Source organism: Pangasianodon hypophthalmus, chromosome 12, assembly GCF_027358585.1.
Source record: "Pangasianodon hypophthalmus isolate fPanHyp1 chromosome 12, fPanHyp1.pri, whole genome shotgun sequence".
NCBI lineage: Eukaryota > Metazoa > Chordata > Actinopteri > Siluriformes > Pangasiidae > Pangasianodon > Pangasianodon hypophthalmus.
This window is the reverse complement of record NC_069721.1, coordinates 7,577,929-7,601,140: the sequence shown is the minus strand read 5'-3', so window position 1 is coordinate 7,601,140 and position 23,212 is coordinate 7,577,929. Positions and strand designations below refer to the sequence as shown.

Here is a 23,212-nt window from a genome sequence, read left to right as displayed (position 1 = left end):
ATGCCTGCGTTCTTGGCATGTAAGTAATATTTATTAGATGCCACGTAGGTGCCATGCATTGTAGACTCACATGCATGTTTGCAAAGCAGTCTCCAGACGCATGGAGCTAGGATTCCCCAACAGCTTTAGTAAATTTTCTTTGATGCTGGTGTTCGGTAACGCTCGAGATCTGAAGCCTGGAAGGAGTAAATGTCCTTCATTGGCAACCCACACCCCTTATAGATAATCGATAGCTGCATTGGCATTAGGCCAGACATCAGACATTTCATTGTCTAGATCTGAATTCATAATGAGTAGCTTCTTACTTTTTGGGTGGTGTGGAGGGTTTTTTTGAAGGACATGCAGCTTCTCCTGGCTCAGTGTATCTGTGAAAGGCTGGCTGAACTTTGCCTGGCTTTGTCTGGTCCTCTGCTGTTTGGGGGTTTGGGGAGGTATGTGTGTTTGAAATCTTGACCCGTGTGTTTTCACTCTGACCCCTACAGAGTGGCTTCACCCCGCTGCACATTGCTGCACATTATGGCAACATCAACGTAGCTACACTGCTCCTCAACCGTGGTGCCGCTGTGGACTTCAGAGCCAGGGTAAGACCTCATTACATCAAATTTAGTGTCATTCTGCATAGGATAAATTGGATCAATAACAGAAGTATGCATCTACCCACCCATCAAGTCTACCTTTGTACCTAGGTATGTACCTCCTATCTACCCACCCAACCAAGTTATTCAACCACCTACTTGTCTATCTATTTATATAGGACCAATAATGGAATTAACTACCCACCCAACAACCGACCTGAACATACCTATCTAACCAATTAGCCTACTCAACCATCTACATACCTATTTATCTATGTACATATCTACACACTCAACCACCTTACAATCTACCCGATTTTACTGTCGTTATGCATAGGTATTGCAAAGGAAGTATCTTTCCATCCATCAACCCTACCTACAGATCTCTGTACTCACCTATTTATCAATCTACCCACCCAACCAACCTACCCAACCAGCCTACCCTGCTAACGTACCCAACCACTTACCTACGTATATATACACATGTCCAAAAACATCTGGACACCTGACCATGTCATGTGGGTCTTCCCCAAACTATTGCCACAAAGTTGAAAGCACAAACTTGTCTAGAATGTCTTTGTATTCTGTAGCTTTCGGATTTCCCTTAACTGGAACTCAGGAGCCCAGACCTGATCCAGGATTACAATGCCCCTGTGCACAAAGCAAGCTCCATAAAGACATGGTTTGCCAACATTGGAGTGGAAGAACTTGAGTGGCCTGCACAGAGCCCTGACCTCAACCCCACTGAACACCACTGAGATGAACCGGATCACCAAATGTTCATCTGAGCTTCTCGCCCGAGATCAGCGCCCAACCTCAGTAATGCTTTTGTGGCTGAATGGACATAAATCCCCATAGTCAGTTATTCCAAAATCTAGTGGAAATCCTTCCCAAAATTATGGAGGCTGTTGTCGCAGCAAAGAGGGGACTAATTTTGGAGTGTATGGGTGTGATGGTGAAGTCTCCATGTACTTTTGACCATACAATGTACTTACCCAACCAACCTACCCTATCACCTACCTACCTATCTCCCCAACTATCTCTGCCCACACAACCACCCAACCAACCTACCTAGCCATCTACCTCTCTACCCACCTGACCAACCTACTCACCTATATACCTACCTTCATTCCCAGAGACTCCGCTGGGCATCAAAGACTAGAAAGCAACTGTGCCACAGAATCTAAACCGAGATCTGTCTTTGTCCTCTCTCAACCTAAGATACCCTTGTCTCGTGGTGTATATCTTTAAATGATGTTCAAACTGGGTGTGAGGCAGACATACCCTGTGTGCAGTATATGTGTAATGTACATGTATAATGTGCACGTTACACATGTACAGCACATGTGCAATGTATACACCCCCGTGAACGCTACATGTATATTTGTGCATTGGTACTTGACGATGCAGGTATCAGTGAGACAATAGCACTACTTATGGGGAAACCTTTAAGGCAAATCGTATATATGTCCATATATATATATATATATATATATATATATATATATATATATATATATATATATATATATACATACATATATATATACATACATATATGTGTGTGTGTGCGTGTATATGTATATATATATATATATATATATATATATATATATATATATGTGTGTGTGTGTGTGTGTGTGTATTTATATATATATAGATAAATATACATACATACATACACACACACACAGGCACACTCACACAGCTGCATAGAGGAAATATGACCTCATAGGTTTGAGTGGAATCTAAAGCTTGAAGTGTAGTGTACACAAGGTCATGTTTAGACTGCAGGAAGGAGTAAACATAGCATATGGCCATTTACTGAAATGAACATGTGGACCAGAATAGAGGCCGAAAAGTTCAGATTACAAGTGACTGTGTACCATTCTGACTTCAAAGGAAAGCCGATGTTGTAGATGTGAAAAACAGAGTCATATGAATGAAGTGTAAATCTGTTCCTCCCTTTTCACACATACTGAGGAATGTAATGTGAGATTTCATGTCGAATTTACTACATTGATTAAATGTTGCCATGATTATAAGGAGCATAGCATCAGTGGATGGCACTGCATGTGTGTCATGTTGTGACTTGTTTGTTGAGAGCTTTAGTCTGTAGCACTGGGGAATGGATGCAGTTGTGTGTGGTATTACAATGTACAGCTGTCACTAGAGGGTGGTGTTACTACACTTACTGGTACCACAACTGTAGTTTACTTTGGTGTACACATTACAGAAACTCTCATAATTGTTGTCTGTTAATATATAGGGTGCATGACCAGATATCAGCATTATATTTTATTTTATAGGGTACATTATCACTTAGTATCACTGTATCCTGGTGTATAGTTCAGTAGCAGTATTTTTATTGCTTTGGAAAGTTAAAAATCATGCAGAAACCAACTTTTTAAATAGCTTTGGGTAAACTGTTCTTTTCTTATAGATTGAAGTAAACATTCTCAAGTCATATCATTTGTTGTTCCCCTAAACTATTACAGAATGACATCACACCTCTCCATGTGGCGTCGAAGAGAGGAAACAGCAACATGGTCAAGCTGTTGCTGGAACGAGGAGCACGCATTGATGCCAAAACCAAGGTCAGAGCCACCTGCGGTAACACCAAACTCACTTCCTCTTTATATTTAACCCACAGGAAGTGAGGCTGTGCTTTTAAACAGCATGCGCAAAGGAATGGATCAAATAGGCTGGATATAGCTATGTGCTCATATAAATTTTTCATATCACATAAAAGTATGGATTTTTTATCATGATTTAGAATGTTATCAATATATTGTCTTTTCCTTAGTTGGGCCAGGTTTCTCAAATATGAACCTTTCATGAACCTTTCAGCGAGTGAACAGAAATGTGGAAAATTGTCCAATATAAGGAATCATAGAAGACAGCTGTCCATATGCTGCCTACTAAATGAAACAGACTGTATCTCAGTAGCACAAATGCTGCAGTTAAAGGTGTCGGCTAGTCGGAACGGTGGCAAAAACAGAGTGAAACAGACTGTAAGAAGCAGACTTTGTTAGTCTGAAAATATTTCATTCTCGATGAAGCCAATTCGACAGTCGAAAGCACAAGACTATGCTTTTGCTTTAATGGCTTTAACTTTAATACATTTTGATTTCACTTCACATGAACTGGAGCGGTGTAGGCGAGTTTTTTTAATCCCACTCCCACTTGCTCCTACAGGAATTCCTCCTGCACTTATTTTTGTTGTCCTTTTAAGGCTACATATAAGGACATTTAAGGAAAATCCTTGCACTGTGGCATAATGAACTCCATTGTGACCTAGCTCTGTGTAATATGATATAAAGATTTGTTATTTTATTTATTATCATGCATTTATTGCACCGACTTATTTAATTTTGGCATTAAAATTGTAGTCTAAAAAAGCATTGAAGCTGGAAATTTAATTTGTAGCCCATTAATTGAAGTGCAGTTTGATGTGTTCTTTGCTGCCAAATAAGACAGCCTAAAAATATATGCTGAAATAGTTTTTGGTTTAACTATGGAAAAAACAACTGGTAACCTATTAAAAATTTTAGTCGTGCAACCCCTACTATATATAATGTAATGGAATGTTGGCATGTGACTATATGGCAATCATACTAGTCCGTTTCTTAGTCAGCTGTCCTGAGTTTAAACTTATTAAATAGTCATTAATTTGCAGCAGGCATGCATATATATGAATATACTATATATTATTCACTACTGAGGTATTCTATTATATATAATAATCCCACAGCACACTCTACTTGACTCTGAAGAATGACAGCAGTCGCATTACTTCAGGGCAGCATGTGTTTGACATTACTGTCGCTTAGAAATTACGAGCAGCTGTTATATTCATCTATTTTTCCAGTATACTTTAGAGAGCTGAGAGCTTTGTATAGAAGAGGGGCCAAAAGAAAATGTCGAGATGTGGATGGGGTTTTTGAAAGAGTCAGTTCTTCCACTTCGATTCTAACGTGTGTTTTGTCAAACATGCAGGATGGTCTCACTCCGCTCCACTGTGGAGCCAGAAGTGGCCATGAGCAAGTTGTGGAGATGCTGCTGGACCGCGGAGCTCCCATTCTGTCCAAGACTAAAGTAATGATTCCTCAGCTTTAAGCCCACACTGATGTAGTATTAACACTGATAAGTACAGTCACTATGTTATGTACATTGCCATTGCTTCACTGCGCTCCATTCCCGAGATCTCTATCCCTTTGCCACTGTTAAATGTGACAATGCAGCATTCTTTGCTTAGAAAACAGGGATTTCACAAGTTGCATGTTGATCAATTTACCTTTCACAGCAGAAATATTTAAAGCTGTGTTCACTGTGTGTGCATGTTTTACAGAACGGGCTGTCTCCGCTGCACATGGCCACACAGGGAGATCACCTGAACTGTGTACAGCTTCTGCTGCATCATGACGTACCTGTAGATGACGTCACCAATGATTACCTGACGGCGCTGCATGTGGCAGCCCACTGTGGACACTACAAAGTGGCAAAGGTCATCGTGGACAAGAAGGCCAACCCTAATGCCAAAGCACTGGTGGGTGGACACTTAACAGTACAGCAGAAAACTGAAGATTCATGGGGGGAAAAAATCAATAATTATAAAATTTGACTTCTTAAGCTACCAGGATCTGGGTGGCCCAGGCTAACACTCCTGACTGTCATGAGTACATTTCCTGTTTGATTCAGAGTTGGCTCGTTAGTACAGTTATGTCAGTAAAGTTAAGTCAGTATTTGTGTTTGGAAATTATGTTTATGTTTGGAAGCCTAAGTCAATTTTCTGGGCTCCCAATTCAGATTATGCAAATAACCTGCATGTAGTTCACACATCTGAGGTTGCCAGAATTTTCTTCAGTAGAAGCACAGAGACAAGGTTTTTCAGAAGACCACCGCCATTAAAAACAAGCACTTTCCTTTAAACACAAAAAAATCAGGGATAGAAAATGCAGACTTTTTAAAAATTGCTGTCAGATGCAATACAATGTATAATAAAAGCAAGACACAATTTATAATTAACAAATAAAAATGACTGATACAGTGATATATGAATGAGAAGACAGTGAGTATTGAAATAAACATCTAATATGAGTCTAGTATATCATGTAGATACTATATTGTTTAATTTAACTCATTATTCAGCAGCTTGTAAAATAGCACTCGATCCAGCAAACCCTATTATTTTGCTTTTTATTTATTTTTTTATATACTGTGCACCAGCAGATAATTGCAAACACAACTCAATTAAGATACAACATACTAAATCAACGTCATGAATAACGTATGCAGAGGATGTAGGCTTTGTTTAATCCCACTTTTCATTAAATATTTTGATTTGCCATATTAATATAATATAGCCAATAATTTTGTTACTTCGATGCCATACCAGCCATTCCTTTGCTATGATTACAACTGACTTTACGTGTAGTTCGTAATTTTATCCATAAAAATTGCTTATCCTCAAAAATAACCAATGTCTCCAATTAAGATGCTGTCAATACTTTTAATTGATTAAGTGTGTCATATTTACGTATTTACGACTGATCTCAAATGGTATTCCCTGTGGTATATTGTGTGTATTTACAGCCGAAAACACGAATTTCAGCATGACATATTGATGACATACATCAAACTGTTAGACAGTGATCCTGGGCTTAATATTGCTCGAGCCAATATTGTGCAAGAAGTATGTCCTTGGGGTTAAGTTCAGAATCGCACATAACTGGGGAATCTGTTTTATTCAAACTCCAACCCATGCATGTAACTCTCTCTCAGTTTCTAAATAGAGATTTAAGTCTGTAGTTACATTTGAGGTCTGAATACCAGTGGGCTCAGTCTTGATATTAAATCCTCACTGTGTGTGTAACTCAACTCTGAATCTGGTACACTGTGAGTAATCTATATTCTTTAAAATGAATGAATGAATAATAATCTGACACCTAAAGGGGTTAAACCTAAGGAAGTAAATCTGCAGCCAAAAGATGTGAAAGCCTCATTAGTTTGAAAATTTAAACAATTTATTAGTTTACAAATCAATTTAATTTGGGCCTCTGTACTGTTTTATTTTGTCTTAGTATAATGAATTAGCATCCGCTGCTTCCTAAGCTGATTGTACACTTCAACTCTGAAGCTTATCCTGGAAATGTAACAGAACTCAAAGTTTTTGTAAGGACGTATGTGATACACTGAACATGCTTTATTTCTGAACAGCACCATGGAAATCTGTACAACATACACTGATACACACTCACACACACACACACACACACACTTGGCTGAGGGCTGGGGGCATGCTGTCATGCTCTTAAGTAATTGGAAAAGAATGGGCGTGCCGCTGAAGTTCACTGTACAGGGGGGAAGGGAACGAACTGAAAGGAAACTGTAGAAATAAGAGTTTGGCAAACCTTGCAGCAGCAGAGGTGCAGCTTTTCCGTTCAGCCTGAGAAATACAGCTCCGCATTTATGTGTCTGAAGGCTGGACGATAGAGGGAACCGCTGTGTCTTTCCTACTCTGCGCTGCTAGAGATGTTGCCCTGACTGCCGGTTTTGCTTTTTAGAATGGTTTCACGCCACTTCACATTGCCTGCAAGAAGAACAGGATCAAAGTGATGGAGTTGCTGCTGAAACACGGAGCATCCATACAGGCAGTGACAGAGGTGAGAGAGAAAGAGAATATGTGTGTGTGGTCAGCTAGTTTTTATTGACTGCTTTCTATCTATTAGACATGCAATGTGTAATGATCTCTGCTTTGGTATTGTAATCCGTGGTTCTCAATCTCATGGTTGTGATATATAGCTAGTCCGTAAGGTTTTATTGTTATGAAATGATGACAGTAAAGCTCTCTGTCAGCTATGGTCAAGATTTTTATAGCTGTTATGTAAGGAATAAAACATAATGGGGCATGCTGCACATCCCAGAATGTTTTATTCCTCTTATACCACAGCAACTGAATGGAAGTCAAACTTTTTTAAACTGCTTATAGTAACATTTAATGTTGTGGAATGTCCAAAAAAAACCAAACAAGCAATTTCCTGTAAACATTTATGTCATAACAGCTATAAACAGTCATTTCCTCTTCTTTTGAAGATAATAAGAAAAAAACTCAGACTTTTACTGAGAAACCACAAAGCACACGTTCTCCACCCTGAAGCCTTTCCTCAAGCAAAATACTTCAAGTTACAACTTTACCTCTGACTGTTACTAAGCACTGACATTGGAGACTCCTTCCATAAATGTTAAATAAACATCTCCTTACAGAAAGCTTCATCGTATCAACAATTATTATTAAGTTTTTTTTTTGTAATGAAACATGTTTTATAATCAGTTTATCATTAGACTTAGATTATATAGTGCTGTGTTATAAAATTATTTAGTTATCATAGTAGGTAAAATAAATGACTTCAACTTCAGTATAACTGCAATTTTAATAAAACTAAGACAATTATTGTTAATATCATAGGCAAACTTTTGCATCTACATTTTAACACAATGTAATCTAATTTGTGTTCTGTGGCTGGAAAGACTGAACGCCTCTCCTAATCACATTTGCCTCATGTGCCTGAATTTGGATTCAGAATTTGATTTGGAATGTGATCACAAAATCTGAGTTAAGATTATAAGAGGGTTTGTGGAAATTTTTTTTTGCACAGTAAGATATCCCTGGCTGTAAAACATTTCAGAACACCTGCTGTAAAATAAACTTGTTCAATTGCATGTTCAATTTTTTTTTTTGTAGCACAACAAATTGCTTCTCTTTCTGTCTTTAAGCTGTTGTTTTAACTGAGCAGTGAGGTCATATCAATTCCTAGAACTTCAAAGGTGCAAGTTTTTAATCCTCTCTCCCTCTGTCTTTATCTGCCAGTCTGGACTCACGCCGATTCATGTGGCCGCCTTTATGGGGCACGAAAACATTGTGACTCAGTTGATGAATCATGGTGCATCGCCAAACACAACCAATGTGGTGAGTACTGGAACATGAGCCCCCCCCATTTTGTGCTTCACAGTCGGGCAAAGCACACATCTAATCTCTAAAAAAAAAAAAAAGCCTGATAATGTTAAAGCAAAACAATGGAAAGAATTCTGGCCCGCGAGAGGCGTGCAGCTCCTGTCTGAAACCTGTCATTGTCCTGCTTTTCTGATGCTATAAGGCCTTTTAGGGTAATAACAGTCTTGGTTTTTGTGCCTAAACAGGGGTCTGAGAGCGCAGGTCTGGGCTTCTAACACTTCTGTAATTATAGTTCCAGGCCAGCAGGCAGACTGTAATCATGTGCAACTGTCCATCCCCCCTCCTCCCTCAGACAGAAGTTTGCTTTGGGTCGTGTGTGTAGCAGCAGTTGTAATAAAGAAAGCAGACTGGATGGAAAGAAAAGTGGGTTGGCTTTAGCTAATAGGCAACACAGACGAGCACATGGGCACACACACACACACACAAACACACACATACAGACACACAGAGATAGACAAAAGGCTTAGTGTCCTGGTGCAGTGGTTCCTTTTCCCAGAAGCTTACGTGTTGAGTCGGTGGTGCCCTTGTGTGTGTGTGTGTTGTAGAGGGGAGAGACGGCGCTCCACATGGCCGCCAGGGCTGGACAGACGGGCGTAGTGAAATACCTGGTACAGAACGGAACTCACGTCGATGCCAAGTCCAAGGTATGATTAAATTCTATTAAGTAATCATTTAAAGCTTTTAAAGTAAAAATAGCTGTGTGCTATCTCACTACACTGTGCATATGTGACTATAGAGTATAGAGTGAAGTTATAGTAATTTTGTTGAGTTTAAACCTTTAAACATTTGGACATTGAAAGGAAGATTTGGACATTAATTATATTTTACTTTTAATATAGAAAGTATAGACATAAGGATCTTGTACTTATATAACTTCAGTCTCTTTATTAAAGCAGCACATGTATCACATGTATCTGTGTGTGTGTGTGTAGGATGACCAGACTCCGCTGCATATCTCCAGTCGTCTGGGGAAGCCCGATATTGTGCAGCTGCTGTTGCAGCACGGCGCCGCACCCGACTCCACCACCACGTCTGGATACACACCACTGCACCTGGCCGCCCGCGAGGGCCACAAAGACGTGGCCTCTATACTGCTGGACCAGGGCGCTTCACTGAGCATCACCACCAAGGTCTGTCTCACACACAAGAATGTTTTCACTTTGTAACTTGTCTGGATGATATACAAAGTCTGTGCGAAGAAGTGTGAGTAATAGCTGACTGTCCCAGAATTTCTCCTGTTTCATAGTAAAGTGGGTGCTTCTCGCCATACACGGGTTTTAAGCTGACATTTCTTATCATGTCTACATAGCTTTTAGCAAAACTATTCACACGCGATCTCTGTTTTGACATCTGAGCACACTAGTGAGCGAAGGTTAATCCACTGAGCTTAGCCCACTGTGCTAATACTCTAATACAGTAAATATATTTTAGTTAACATTGACACCTTAGCTTAGCTTCATAGCAGTATTGCGACTTAGCGATGTTTTGTTAGTTTTGTGAATGTATTTTTTTTTTCTTAAAAAAGATCAGGTTTTTGGCCTAACGTTAGTGACTGTACTGCACTCGATATAGCTCTCACACCTGCTGGTTATACAAGTTGAGAAAGCAGGTTCGGTCGACCCACCGCCAGTGTGTAAATGCTGACTGAGTTGCACTTGCGCAAGCCGATGTTCCTAACAACGAATCACTGACTAGCATTTCTTCACACTTCTTTGTTCTTTGTTTTTTTTCTAGGCTATTTTTATAAGTAAATAAATCTAGTTATTACTTCCTGGGTCCCTGAAGGACTAGTGGTTAGGCCTTGGCGCTCTGACCACCGCAGCCCGAGTACGATTCCCAGCCAGGGAACCAACCTCAGCCAGTGGGGTTAAACAAGACAGTGCACTCCGAGTGCCAGTCCCAAGCCCAGTTAAAATTGGGGAGGGCTGCATCAGGAAGGGCATCCGGCATAAAAACTGCCAAATCAAATATGCGGACCGATGATCCACTGTGGCGACCCCTAATGGGAGCAGCCGAAAGAAGAAGAAAAACAACAAAGCTTGTTATTACTTCCTAAACTGTTTCCTTCATATCTATTTCCCAACTACTCTGATCTATTCTATTCTAAGCACCTTCAGAAAATCTTGCTTCTTCATATAACATGAATACGCAAATTAGTATACGTTGTCATGTGAGCACTTCTAGCGACTTTTTGAGCATACTTTCCTCTGAAAAGATTTCTTCATATGGATAGTAATCAGAAATCGCATTAAAGCTCTGTTTAGAAATGTGATTAATGTCTATCATTCAGCTGACCTGTACATCAGATAAGTCTTAGTAAAAACTGTGTCCACTTCAACGTGTTGGCTTAGTTAGTTAGATAATTCTGCAGTTTGCTTGCAGTACAGCGCCGTGTGTTTGTGAGTCGTAGGCTGCTACAGGTCTCTGGAGGTGGTTGGCACTGTTCTGCACTGTGACTGGTCCGAAGCAGCTGTGCTGTGTGGGAGGCAAATACACACACAGTTCCTGAGCAAAGTTTCCACCGAGCTTTCAGCACGTCTGGATCATCCCAGCTAGCAGGACTTCCTTGTTATCCGTTGATCACAGTCGCAACCAAAGAGATTTCTCTGTTGTCATGCCAACTCATGCAAAATCTAGCCAAACACATATTTTTAGCAATTTTTGTTGGCTGGATAGAGCACGTATTGTGTGAGTATGCAGAAATTTTCCCATTTCATTAACAAATCGACTGCGTTAGCCATTTTTTGCTGACTAGCACCCACAGGTTTGTCTTGCTAGGAAAGACGAGGCTATCCATCGGGGCAGATGACTGAGCAGATACGTCTTACTCAGCAGCTAATAAACTGAGGCACATACACATGTATGAGCCCTGCTTCATTAAATCAGAGGTATTGTTCTTCTCACGGTGCTGAACACAGCAGAACTGAAGGTGTTTTTGACGTAGTAGTGTATTATATTCTCTGACTGATGGATTTGGCTTGGAGGAGGTGGATTGATATTGGGTGTGTTTTTCTATTTGTGCACTGACTACATGTGTGGTTCTGCTTAGTACTTTGTATTTGTATTGTGTTTGTGTGAGAAGGTGACCCTCAGCAAAATGATGACACACTCATGCACCCAGCTTGAAACATCTGTCACATAATTGGTGTGTGTCCTCTCTAGGGCTGTTTAAGCAATACAACACACTCTGTTTGTCATTGGAATCTGTGGCAGAGGGTTTGATAGAGTCTACATGACCAGTGGTTAAAGTTCCACACTATAAGTCGAAAGAGTGGGAGTAAAAAAAGCCAGATAATTTCTGCAGTTGCTTCTGTAATGCGATTTTCTCCCAATTTGGCAATTTGTCATTTGCTGATTCCCACTCACTAGCTAGCTCAGCCGTATCACACGACAGCTACCAAGCATGGAGAGTGAAGGCAAGCACGTGATTTATCCGGGACTTGTGAAGCCTCTGCATCTTTTTTGAGCTGCTCATGCTGCATCACAGGGCAGCTGAACACTCAGAGAAAAGCACCAAGAGAGTACTCTTACACATACAGTACTTGAGCTCACAGACGCCCAATGTTCTCTAGCATCACTCTGATTGACAGCGGAGAGACAGTATGAGGTCCCTCCCAAGCCTGGCTGTGGCATCATCAGGATTTGAACGTTTCAATATGTTTCATCAAACTTCTTTCTGTTTGAATTCACCTTTCTGATGAATCACTTGCTCACATGTTGGGCAATAAATGATTACCACAGTGCTTTTCTTTAGCACGTATGGAAGGAGTCTCCAGTGTCAGCAGTCTGAAGTAAAGCCGCGGGAACGACTGTTTATAGCTACTATATCACTTATAACAAATTTTGTGGATGTTAACATTCTGTCATTAATGAAAAATGTTAGCTTTGGCAAATCGAGGAAGAAAACAGTTTGCTGTGTTTTTACTGGAAAATTATTGGAAATCTTCGAGGTAGTAAAACATCACAAAACCCCGTCATTGATCATTTTCCTATAACAAGTATGCCTTTGTCATGTTTTATTCCTTATACTTTGAAACGAACTAAGCCAGATAGAAAAGAACTAATATAGTCCAAAAGTAATCAGGTTAGACTACACTTTTTAAATTATCTGAAAATGTGCATTACTGATTATATCTTGGTCATGTACTGTAATTTGTAATCAATTCTGGATTGCATTTTGTCAGTAATCTGCCCGAAACCAGTCATTGTTAGGAATTAACATGTTCCAAAAATGTAAATGTAAATTTAGGGATGTGTTCCTGTGTAGCATTCCACTCTCGAATTGTCGAAAGAAATCTTTTCGCCTGGTTCATCTTATCTACATGACCATGACAGATGAATAATCCTAGGCCAACATGGCTGAAAAGCTGCCAAGTATTACAGCGTGGGAATCTGCTGAGAGGGAAAGGCTTGATTGATCATATTTGCCAGGGCTGTGACCTCGAGCTAAACAAGTAACCCTCTGGAACAGAAACTCTCACCGAACAACTCTGTATGAGAAAAAGACCAAAACCCTGAGTGAAATTAAAGACAGCCCGTGGGTTATGAAGAAGAAAATGTGAAAAGGTACAGTAGTTGTAATGCTGTTGATGATGTGTCGGTGCACAACACTATTTGGTCTCCATTGAGAATCTGTTGTGTTTGCACTGTGTTACATGGATCAAAGGCAGCTTTTCACCATGGCTCAAACACACACCAACAAACGCAAACTTTGGGTTGTGTGTCATATCCGTGTGTCATTGTTGAAAATGACCTTCGCCAAGCCCACTGGCTTTGTCAAGAGCCACTGTATACTGGCAATATTAGAATGCTTACCTTGATGTTATATGAAAATGGTTCAACATTGTAGTGCTGTTTCGCATTTGTTCTTAGCGAAAGCTGATCTGTTACACAATTTCTTCATGATTGTCATCAGAAACAAATTGCAATGATTACTCAACAGGATATTGTGCAACAAGGATTACATTATTCCTCTAGAATAGAGGAGCAAGTGATAAAAAAGAGCAAATGTACTGTTGCAATCCTTTAACTGCCACTTTCCAAGGTGTCCATTTGCAAAAACGGGACTGATTCTGTCTTAGCATCATGTGTTGTTTGACTTAGTTGCAGGCAGTTGTACATGCTAGTAAAGTGCCATCTTAATTTTTTTTTTTTCAGAAGGGATTCACACCGCTGCATGTGGCAGCTAAATATGGGAAGATAGAGGTTGCCAACCTCCTGCTGCAGAAGAGAGCCCCGCCAGATGCATCAGGAAAGGTAATGTCCAAAAGTTCTACTATGAGTATATCCTTTCTAAGAGGATTATATCACTGCTGTTAGGACAGAAACATGACCACGGTAAAGTAGAAAAAAATGCATGCCTTGAGACACAAGTCATCCTGAGCTTTTCTTCTCCCTATTTCTTTCTTTTTGTTATTTTGCCAAACTATAGCCTGTTTTCTAAGAACTGCTAGTTCAGAGAAGGGAAAATGCACATCAGTCCCCTTTGCAACTTTCAATCTATCATGTAAATCAGTAGAGAAGGTTTATAGCCACTCCCTGTGTACTCCACTGAGGCTGTGAATGTCTCAGAATTTCTTTCTTTGGAACATAGTTTTAAAAATAAGTACTTTTGTACTTGCTCATAATGCTAGTGCAAGTTTATGGTGCTAATGAACGTGAATCTATGAGTTTTAATGTTGCTGGAAAGCAGCCTGCTATTCTGACCTGGTTTTCCATATACACACATTGGCCCATATTCATAGTTAACACAGACATTCATCACAACAGATGCAACCAAATTTGCAGTGATTAATGTGAGAATTACTAGAACTATCCATGCAGCAATATACTGGCAATATACTAGATAGATCATATTAGAGTTTTATTTCAATGTTTGCCATCTTTTCACTCACATAAGTCAACATAGGAGTCTTTTTTTTACATTTCTGTCTCATGCTTTTATGTCACATCGTATTATATTTGACAGAAAAAAAACAAAAAAAAAAAAAACAACCACAACAACCATCTTCAGTCCACATTTTCTATCCCACATTTTTTGGGCTTTAATGCTTGTCTTTAGAAGCAGTGGTCTATATGCTTCTGAATAACCCAGTCTCCTTTACACAAGGACAATTTGGCAACCTCATGAACTACATGTAGGTAATTGTAATAATTTGAATGGGGTTCCCAGAAAAGCAGCTTAAGCATGTGCATAACCCAACTCTGAATATGTGTAACTTTCCCAGCGTAAATATTGATGTAACTTTTGAACTTAAGTCTCCAACTCTGAATACAGCCCATTAAGCCTAAAGATTGTATTGGTTACTATCCATTACTGGTGTATGTTAGATGAAGATGAGGTCTAATGTATGGCAATCTCTGCAAGCCAAAGGCTTTTAGTAGAGCAACAAAAAACTCTCTGGAACAACTCCTATACAAGCCTAAACACAAATGTGCATATTATTCATGTATGGCTTTGAAGACTCTAAGCTATAGTTTAGCTTTGAAAATCTGACAGCCTGCTGGTGGTGCACTTTTATCTCATCATCTCACTGTGGTTGTGTATTTATGTGTGTGTGGGGGTGTTTGTAGAGCGGACTAACTCCACTGCATGTAGCTGCGCACTACGATAACCAGAAAGTGGCACTTCTTCTCCTGGACCAGGGGGCCTCTCCCCATGCAGCGGCCAAGGTACTAGCCTACATAAACACACACGCATATTACTGCATACACTACATAATAAGTTCCACTCCCCATAAATCCTCCACAGCCTAATACCACTTCCAGGCCACATTCCTTTCTTTTTCCATCATGCAACTTACAGTCCAAACGTCATCCTTTAAAGTATGTCTTCTCATTAACACCTCTCTCGGACATGCTCTGTGCGCTGGCGTGTTGTGGGTGAGCCCCAGGATCTTCACATAGCTCTTGATCATTATCTCTGTTGCCTCGTGATCCCAGGAACAAACAATCTGCCCTTCAGAAAGCCTTCAAAGAATTGGTCACAGCCTGTTGGGAAAGCAGCATGCTGAAGCAATTAGAGGAGCTTGGTAGGAGCATTGTCACTCTGTGGTGAGAGGTCCTGGATCTTTTAATTTAACCTCACTTGACTCAGCTGGAAAATAATATGTATTGGGTATTATAAGTTTTGCACAAGGTCTGTCGTCACAACTAATTACAGTCACCATCAGACCCAAGCCTCACTGATTTACATGCTCTAGACCTGCCCATCTCTGACTAGGTATTTATGTTGGGGTTTTTTTTTTGTATTGATGCATTATCTGAAATGGGACATTGTGTTTTTTTTTTTTTATCCTGACACATAAGGCTGGCTGATAAACTGGGCCACAAAGCACAAACTGAGCCAAAGGACAGAGCTGAATTGTGGCAGGACCGACAAACAAAAAAAGAGTAAATAAACACTGGATTTGACACACAAAATGTTATTATAAAACTAGTTATTTCTATAATTTTCTAGTAATTTATTGAGCGCCACTCCGTGTTCTCAATGCTTGGGTGATTTTATGGTTTATACTTGCACTTGGTAAAGGTTTCTTTGTTTACATTCTTTCCATCGCTGTATTTCTGACTAGTGAATGAAATAGTTTTATGAGTATGTTTTCAGCTGTACACATCCCACAGCCAACTTTTTTTGGTTTTCGGCATGCTGAATTGTGTGCAGTTTGAAACTAAACCAAACCAAGTAGCATTAAAAACGAAAGTATCAATTTCACTCAGATTCAGATGCAGCAAACTGACTAATAGGTGTGAAAGTGCCAACAGCAGCTTGTGACCATAGTTTTTGGTGGGGCAGGCCGACATTAATAACAACATAGCCTCAAACAAAATAAAGTCGAGTGGCTATCACACTTGACTTATGCTATAGGATATCTAGTGACCTAATTTTGAAAAGTAACCATGTAATAGGCAGTTGAGAGTTGACAACATAGTCATCAAGCATATAGTCTAGCAGCTCATTTGGAGCGGTTTTAGACGTAGCTTCCTCAAAACTGTTTGAGGTAACATGATTAATCAAGGTTGACAGGATTCAGCAAAATTCCAGCCCAAATACTTCTAAAAAACATCTTATAAACCACACAAAAGACCTGGAACTAGGCCAAAAAATCTGGACAGCAGAAAATGGACATGTTTCTTCTTTTCTCAGCTTTAGAGTGGGAAACCAGTATTTCACATGTATTTCTGATGTACAGACATTCTTCACTCCATATTTCCACTTTCCCTCTCCCAATCTTTGCAGTATGTCTTATATTAGACATGGTTCTGTACATCATACATCAGAAACACTGTCTGCACTTACAATTTTGTGGAAATTTGTTACATTTAATTCAGATTATTTGCAATAAAAGAAGATATTGGGGGAAATGGATTATTTTAAATTTGCCCAATCTGGCAACCCAGATAATTCATTAACTGTTATGGTCGCTACTCCTCCTCCAACGCTGAAAATTTTCATAGAGGGAGCACGAGGCAGAAAAAAGTTATATAATTAAAAGTTAAAAAGTCTATATGCCCATATAGACATCTATTAGCACTAGTTGCACTTCCCATTTTTGACCACTAGGTGCAATAACAACTTTATGAACGCTAAGTGGGGTTGCCAAGCACATTGCCGTGTGATCTAGAAAACATCTGTTAAGATAATATTTTTAAAATCATTGGTGACTCAAAAGAAGTAATTAGTATTTCAGCAAAATTTAATATGTATGGAGTTGTGAATCATGACTTATGAAGATTAATATTTGTTGGATGGCTGATATAAATGGTGGAGCTCTGCCTGAACTGCCCTTATGGACAAGCCACCACTGGAAAGTGCCCTAATATGACTCAGTTGAAAAGACTCTTCTTTTGAGACTGTTCTCTGCTTTGGCGCACTGGGATTGCTGATAGAAAAGCGTGACCCAGTTCAATCTGCTGTTCTCCCAGCTTCCAGCTGTAGTGTGGAGAAGGTTGTTTTGGTCCTGGCCACCCACTCCTGCCATGACATCACCACTGCTGCTGGCAGTCCCATTCAGTGACATTCAGGGAACTGCTCTCTTTCCAAACCTTGTCATTTTTTTCCCCTCTCTCTCAGCCTCTGGCATCGTCTGACGTGTTATGTTGGGTTTCAAGAAGCAGGACTGGCTTGTAGTTTTGGAAATCCTATAAATCTGTGGGCGACAGTGGCGACAGTTTCCCTGCTTGTGGTTTTACAGTCATACTGCGAGGCAAAATGGGAAATGCATTCTCTGCCACATGCTCTGGACTCATTTTATACAGAACCTAAAACTGACTTTATGTAGAGAAAAAACAACATTCCTTAAAATATCTCAGAGTCTCCATCATCTTGAGGTCTACGTAACTAAATGATATCAGTTCCTTTCTTTAAAACTTCAGGACTCATCCCTCATTTCATCATCATTATGAACTTAACCAAACTTTCCTGAATTTGGCCTGGTTCTTTTTACCCTGTCCTATTTGCTCTCTCTGTCTCTGTCTCCTCTCAGAATGGCTACACTCCTCTACATATAGCTGCCAAGAAGAATCAGATGGAGATTGCCACCACACTGCTGGAATATGGCGCTGATACCAACGCCGTCACTCGACAGGGCATTAGTCCACTCCACCTGGCTTCCCAGGAAGGCAACGTGGACATGGTCACCCTGCTGCTTGCACGTGATGCTACCATCAATATGGGCAACAAGGTAAAAATGTTTAGTAACGACAAATATACATATAGGTTCAGAAGATTAATATTCATCAGTATTTACATAGGCAGTGTTATCTGTATTCAGTTATGTTCTACGCAGGTGCTTGAGATGAATGTCTGGAAGCACAATTATTATTAACTTCATGCATTTCATATGTCCAAGTCACACTTGTCGTACCATGTAACATAAAAGCAAGCGACAAAAACAAAACCCTGAGTTTTGACTAATAATATTAATAATACTAAAAACCATACAAATGAGATAAAGACAAGGACAGCGTCTACAAGGAACCACATATATGAAGGTAAACACATTAAGATTAATTGTCATGAATAACCCTGATTTTATCCTGAACCTGAGTTAATTATGTCAATTTGTGATAACTACAGATTTGTCTTAATTTAACAGTATGGGTTTCACCCAGATGAATTGGTCATGAGGCCTGGAAGAAATTTTTTGTTTGTCCCCTTACCAAATTGTGCACACAATTCAGTTGAATGTGGCCATGTGATACTAAATCAAGGTCATGAAATTGTAATACGTGTGCATGATGTGCTTGATATGAAACAAATTTGTGTAATTGTATGAATTAATTGTATCCACATTAGGTTCATTTAAACTCTTGTCTAAAGAAAAGGTTGCTACTTTTTTAATGGATAAAACTGAATTAATTTAAGGGCTGAAATGAATGCAACTGAAACATTCTTTTGTTTTGGACAAATCCTGCCCTATGCACACAATTGTCCAAGTAGCAGCTAAATACCTTAGAATTTTGTTATTAATTCCTCACTATGTGTGCTTAACTGAGCCCATAGTATTTTTGTCTGTTTTGTGTATTTCTATATGGCAAAATAAGATGACGTCTGTGGCACACTGGAAAAGAGTACACGCAGTACTCGTACTTTCACGAAGGTTGCTTTCTATCAAGGAGAGATTCTTGTGTCAGTGCCCTTATTTTCAGAAAGGTGAAAGTCTATCTACTTTCCACTGGCTCATTTACCAGCCTGACCTTCCAGCTGTTAGACAAAGTTTAAAATAATTGAACTTTAATAGTACAGAGGAATTTGACAGACAGAATTTGAGACAGAGAGACTGGCAGCTGCTATACCAATCGATACACCATATACCACCCTGAGTACACAGCACACACTCCCTCCACCCAGCGTGACACATCCGAGAACACTAAAACTACAGAAAAATCACACATCCATCCTCACAAAGCACCGCAGATAAACAAAGAACTCAAATTAAGGGCAAAGCAGTCTGAGAACGCTTTATAAAACCTAGCTGAGAGTAACAAGTATAAATGTATAATAGGTATACTATACCTATTATAAATGTATAGAAATAAGGTTCATTTCTATTCTTCTTCTCATTCTCTTTCATCTGCTTTTATATCTCTTTTTCTTATTCTTCTTTATTTTCCTCTTCTTCTGTTACTCCTCTTCCTCCTCCTTCTTTTTCTTCTCTGTCTTCTTCTCACTCTTTTTCCCCCTTCTTCTTCTTGTTCTTTTCCTTCTTCTTGGCATCCTTTGTATTCTTCTCCTACTCTTCCTTCTTGTTTTTCTTTTTCCTCTTGTTCTTCTTTTTCTCCTCGTTCTTGTTCTTGATCATTTTTTCTCCTTGTTCTGGTTTTTGTTCTTCTTCTTCTTCCACTTGGTTTTCTCCTGTTCCTGCTTTTTTGTCTTGTTCGTCTCCTCCCCTCCTTTATCGTGTTCCTCTTGTTCTTCTTTTCCTTTGTCTTCTTATTCTTTTATAATTATTATTATTATTATTATTATCATTATTATTCATCTACATTTGTTGTGCTTGTGTGTTTAAGAGTGGGCTAACTCCTCTTCACCTGGTGGCCCAGGAGGACAAAGTGAACGTAGCTGAAGTGTTGGTTAACCATGGTGCCGCTGTGGACCCCGATACCAAGGTACACTGCAGTACTTTTCCACTGACATAGCAAGTTCAGCTCTCTGATCTCTAGACTGTAGAGCTAATGTGAAATACACTACATGCCTCATAGCAACACATACATACAGTCTGGCCGGTGCCGACACGCCTTACTGCAGGGCGTATAAACAAGGAGTGGCTGAAGGTCACTGGGTGCAGCTGTAGTGAGGGAGGAAGTGAGTCTGGCAGTCCGTATGCTGATCGATACTCCACACGGCACTGAGTACAAACTGACTCTGAGCACTCTGCACAGCATGACACAGCTTTACAGAAGCACAATCAGAGTGAGGAAGAAAAGAAAACCTCCCTGACACAGCACTGAAGATAAGAGAAGGGGTAGAGTGAGATTAGAGTAGCCTAGGAGTGATGGAAAATGCTGGAATACAAATCAGAAGTGCACGCTATGTACTAGGGCTAAATCCCAGCTGCACACATGTGCCAGTGACCATGATCACGACTATCTCCTTATCTTCAGTATCTCCTTCACACAACGTATCGACCAGGCGAGTGTCCACTGAGACAGTGAGCTTGCTCATCAGCGTGCTTGTTCGTGTACACAATGTGATGCTGCATATTTTCTGACTCAAAAAGGTAAAACATGAGAAAATACACCCCTCAGAGTCATGTCCTCCTCTGATTCACTTGGATGAAGAAATGCAGATTGTATTGCCAGTTTATTAGGTACACCTATATTACCTTGTACACAAAAAAAATATTTAGGTCTAAAACCTTGCACTTACATGTACTTCAGTTACATATGTGCAAATTTTCCAACAAATTTAATCCTGTAAATGGGAACATATATTAATTTAGTCTTTTGTGTTAATTTAAACTCAACTCAGGACAAAACTGATTAATGAGAGGCATAACCATAATACGACTAAACACATTTATATTGTGCTAAGCAGAGGTACGTATTTCGATACTCATTCCCTCATTCATCTTTAGTAACCACTTTGTCCTGGTCAGTGTCACTGTGGATCTGGAATCCAGGGAACACTGAGTGCAAGGCGGGAATACACACTGGATGGGACACGAGAACCACACACAAACACACATTCGCACTTCATGTTTTTTGGGAGGTGGGAGGAAATCAGAGAACCCGGAAGAACCACATGCAGACACAGGAGAAAATGTACAGACAGAAACCTGAGCTCAGGATCGAACTGGAAACCCTGAAGCTGTGAGGCTGTAATTCTACCTGCTCCGCCACTCTGTATTTTAAGAACATGAATTTAATTTTGTTCATAATGTTAGTGTAATAGTAATGAAGGCTATGGCAACACACACTATCACAGAACCACCATATCAATCCCATTGCTGCTCTGGAAATGGCTCACTATCCAAGTAAGACAGTGGTGGTCCTATGGTGCCCCCTTTCCCTCAGTATAGAGGGTACAGGAGTTTGACAAAATGTGCATAACAGATGTGCAAGAGTCAGTAAATTAAAATAAAAAAGTAATATATCCAATAAGTGTAGTTAGAAGCCAAACATACATAATAAACTGGCTAATAAAGGTCTGGTACCTGGTAACTAACACATCACAATCAGCAAACATTGTTTTGAAGCGCATTTGTTATAATAAAAGCTAACATTCACTTGAATGAAACATGAAAAGTTCTGTAGTGCTGTAATGTAGAAGAGGGACATGGTATGAAAAATTAATACAAGTGCATCCAGAAATAACTGGATCACTAAGTGAAAGGTGTATTCTTTCATCTCTCTGTTTCTGTCTTTCTCTTGCTCGCGCTCCCTCTGTCTGCAGATGGGGTATACTCCACTGCATGTCGCCTGTCACTATGGCAACATAAAGATGGTGCACTTCCTCCTGAAGAACCAGGCTAAGGTCAACGCTAAAACTAAGGTAATTACAAATCATGACACATTAAAGCTGTGATTTTATATTTGTATTTTGATATTTCTATATCATCTGTGACGTAAAAATATCCTATTCGGGCTGTTTTTGTGCAGAACGGATACACTCCTCTGCACCAGGCTGCACAGCAAGGCCACACACACATCATTAACCTCCTCCTGCAGCATGGAGCCTCGCCCAACGAGCTTACAGTGGTGAGTGGATATGGAGCTGCAGCTAATGCTGCATTCATGTGCTAGCAATAATGGGGAAAAAATGCAAATTCAGTAGAGCAGCGCTGGAAAGGAACCACAACCAAACATTACATTTTTACTGTAATGCTACACATGTACTCCACATCAAGCATTATATCATAGCATCTATTCACAATCTATTAAAACCCTACCTTTCTAAATTTTCATAGCAATATTTACGGGAAGTTTATCATTTTGTTTTGCCCTTGACTGGGTCAGTCAACATGTTATCCATTACTGCATGTATGGCATATGTGCCATTATCACTTTCCACCTTACCATTATTTTTCTATACAAGCATGCCCCAAAGTGTTTTATTCCTCTTCCACCACAACAGTTTGCCAATATTTATCATTTTTATTTAGTAAATAATGACATGTCATATTTTTCAGCTTATTGTTACATTTAATGTTGTGGAATGTCCATGAAACAAGTTCCTTTTATCACTTGTCAGATAAAAAAATTCATCTTGTCATATTATTAAGGAATCTGAAAGAGCAAAGACTTTCCCGTGGCAGAAAACTTCCAGACTGTTACATACACTGGAGACTCCGTAAATGTTAAATAAAGACTCAGTTGTGTAATTAATTTATAAACAGTTATTAATTATAAACAATTACACATTTGTTAAATAACAACACATTGTTTAATCTGTTTATTATTAGTCTTAGATTATATGGAGCATCCACCTACAAATCCATGTGAATGAGCTGTTATTATAGAAATGATAACACATTAGAATGAGTGCATTAATAGAAGCATGTGATTTGCCTTGCAGCTGGCACTACTGTCAGAGCTGCTGTTATAGAAAATTAATGAATGCCTTCTGACCAGTAGTAATTGAGAATTCAACAGCACTTTGCTATAAATAATACTACGGAGT

At 39.5% G+C, this 23,212-nt stretch overlaps 1 protein-coding gene across 50 annotated transcripts in view; it reads left to right on the top strand.

The window, feature by feature from the left end:
* ank3b (ankyrin 3b) overlaps positions 1-23,212 on the top strand; it is a 166,609-nt gene that overhangs the window by 104,053 nt on the left and 39,344 nt on the right. For all 50 annotated transcript variants that reach the window (XM_053238444.1, XM_053238447.1, XM_053238443.1 and 47 more), the window contains 14 exons: positions 483-581; positions 3,074-3,172; positions 4,575-4,673; positions 4,927-5,124; positions 7,142-7,240; positions 8,446-8,544; positions 9,135-9,233; positions 9,522-9,719; positions 13,747-13,845; positions 15,163-15,261; positions 18,075-18,272; positions 20,101-20,199; positions 21,986-22,084; positions 22,192-22,290. In XM_053238444.1, coding sequence (XP_053094419.1) covers positions 483-581; positions 3,074-3,172; positions 4,575-4,673; positions 4,927-5,124; positions 7,142-7,240; positions 8,446-8,544; positions 9,135-9,233; positions 9,522-9,719; positions 13,747-13,845; positions 15,163-15,261; positions 18,075-18,272; positions 20,101-20,199; positions 21,986-22,084; positions 22,192-22,290 — 1,683 coding nt within the window. The remainder of the gene's footprint in view (positions 1-482; positions 582-3,073; positions 3,173-4,574; positions 4,674-4,926; positions 5,125-7,141; positions 7,241-8,445; positions 8,545-9,134; positions 9,234-9,521; positions 9,720-13,746; positions 13,846-15,162; positions 15,262-18,074; positions 18,273-20,100; positions 20,200-21,985; positions 22,085-22,191; positions 22,291-23,212) is intronic.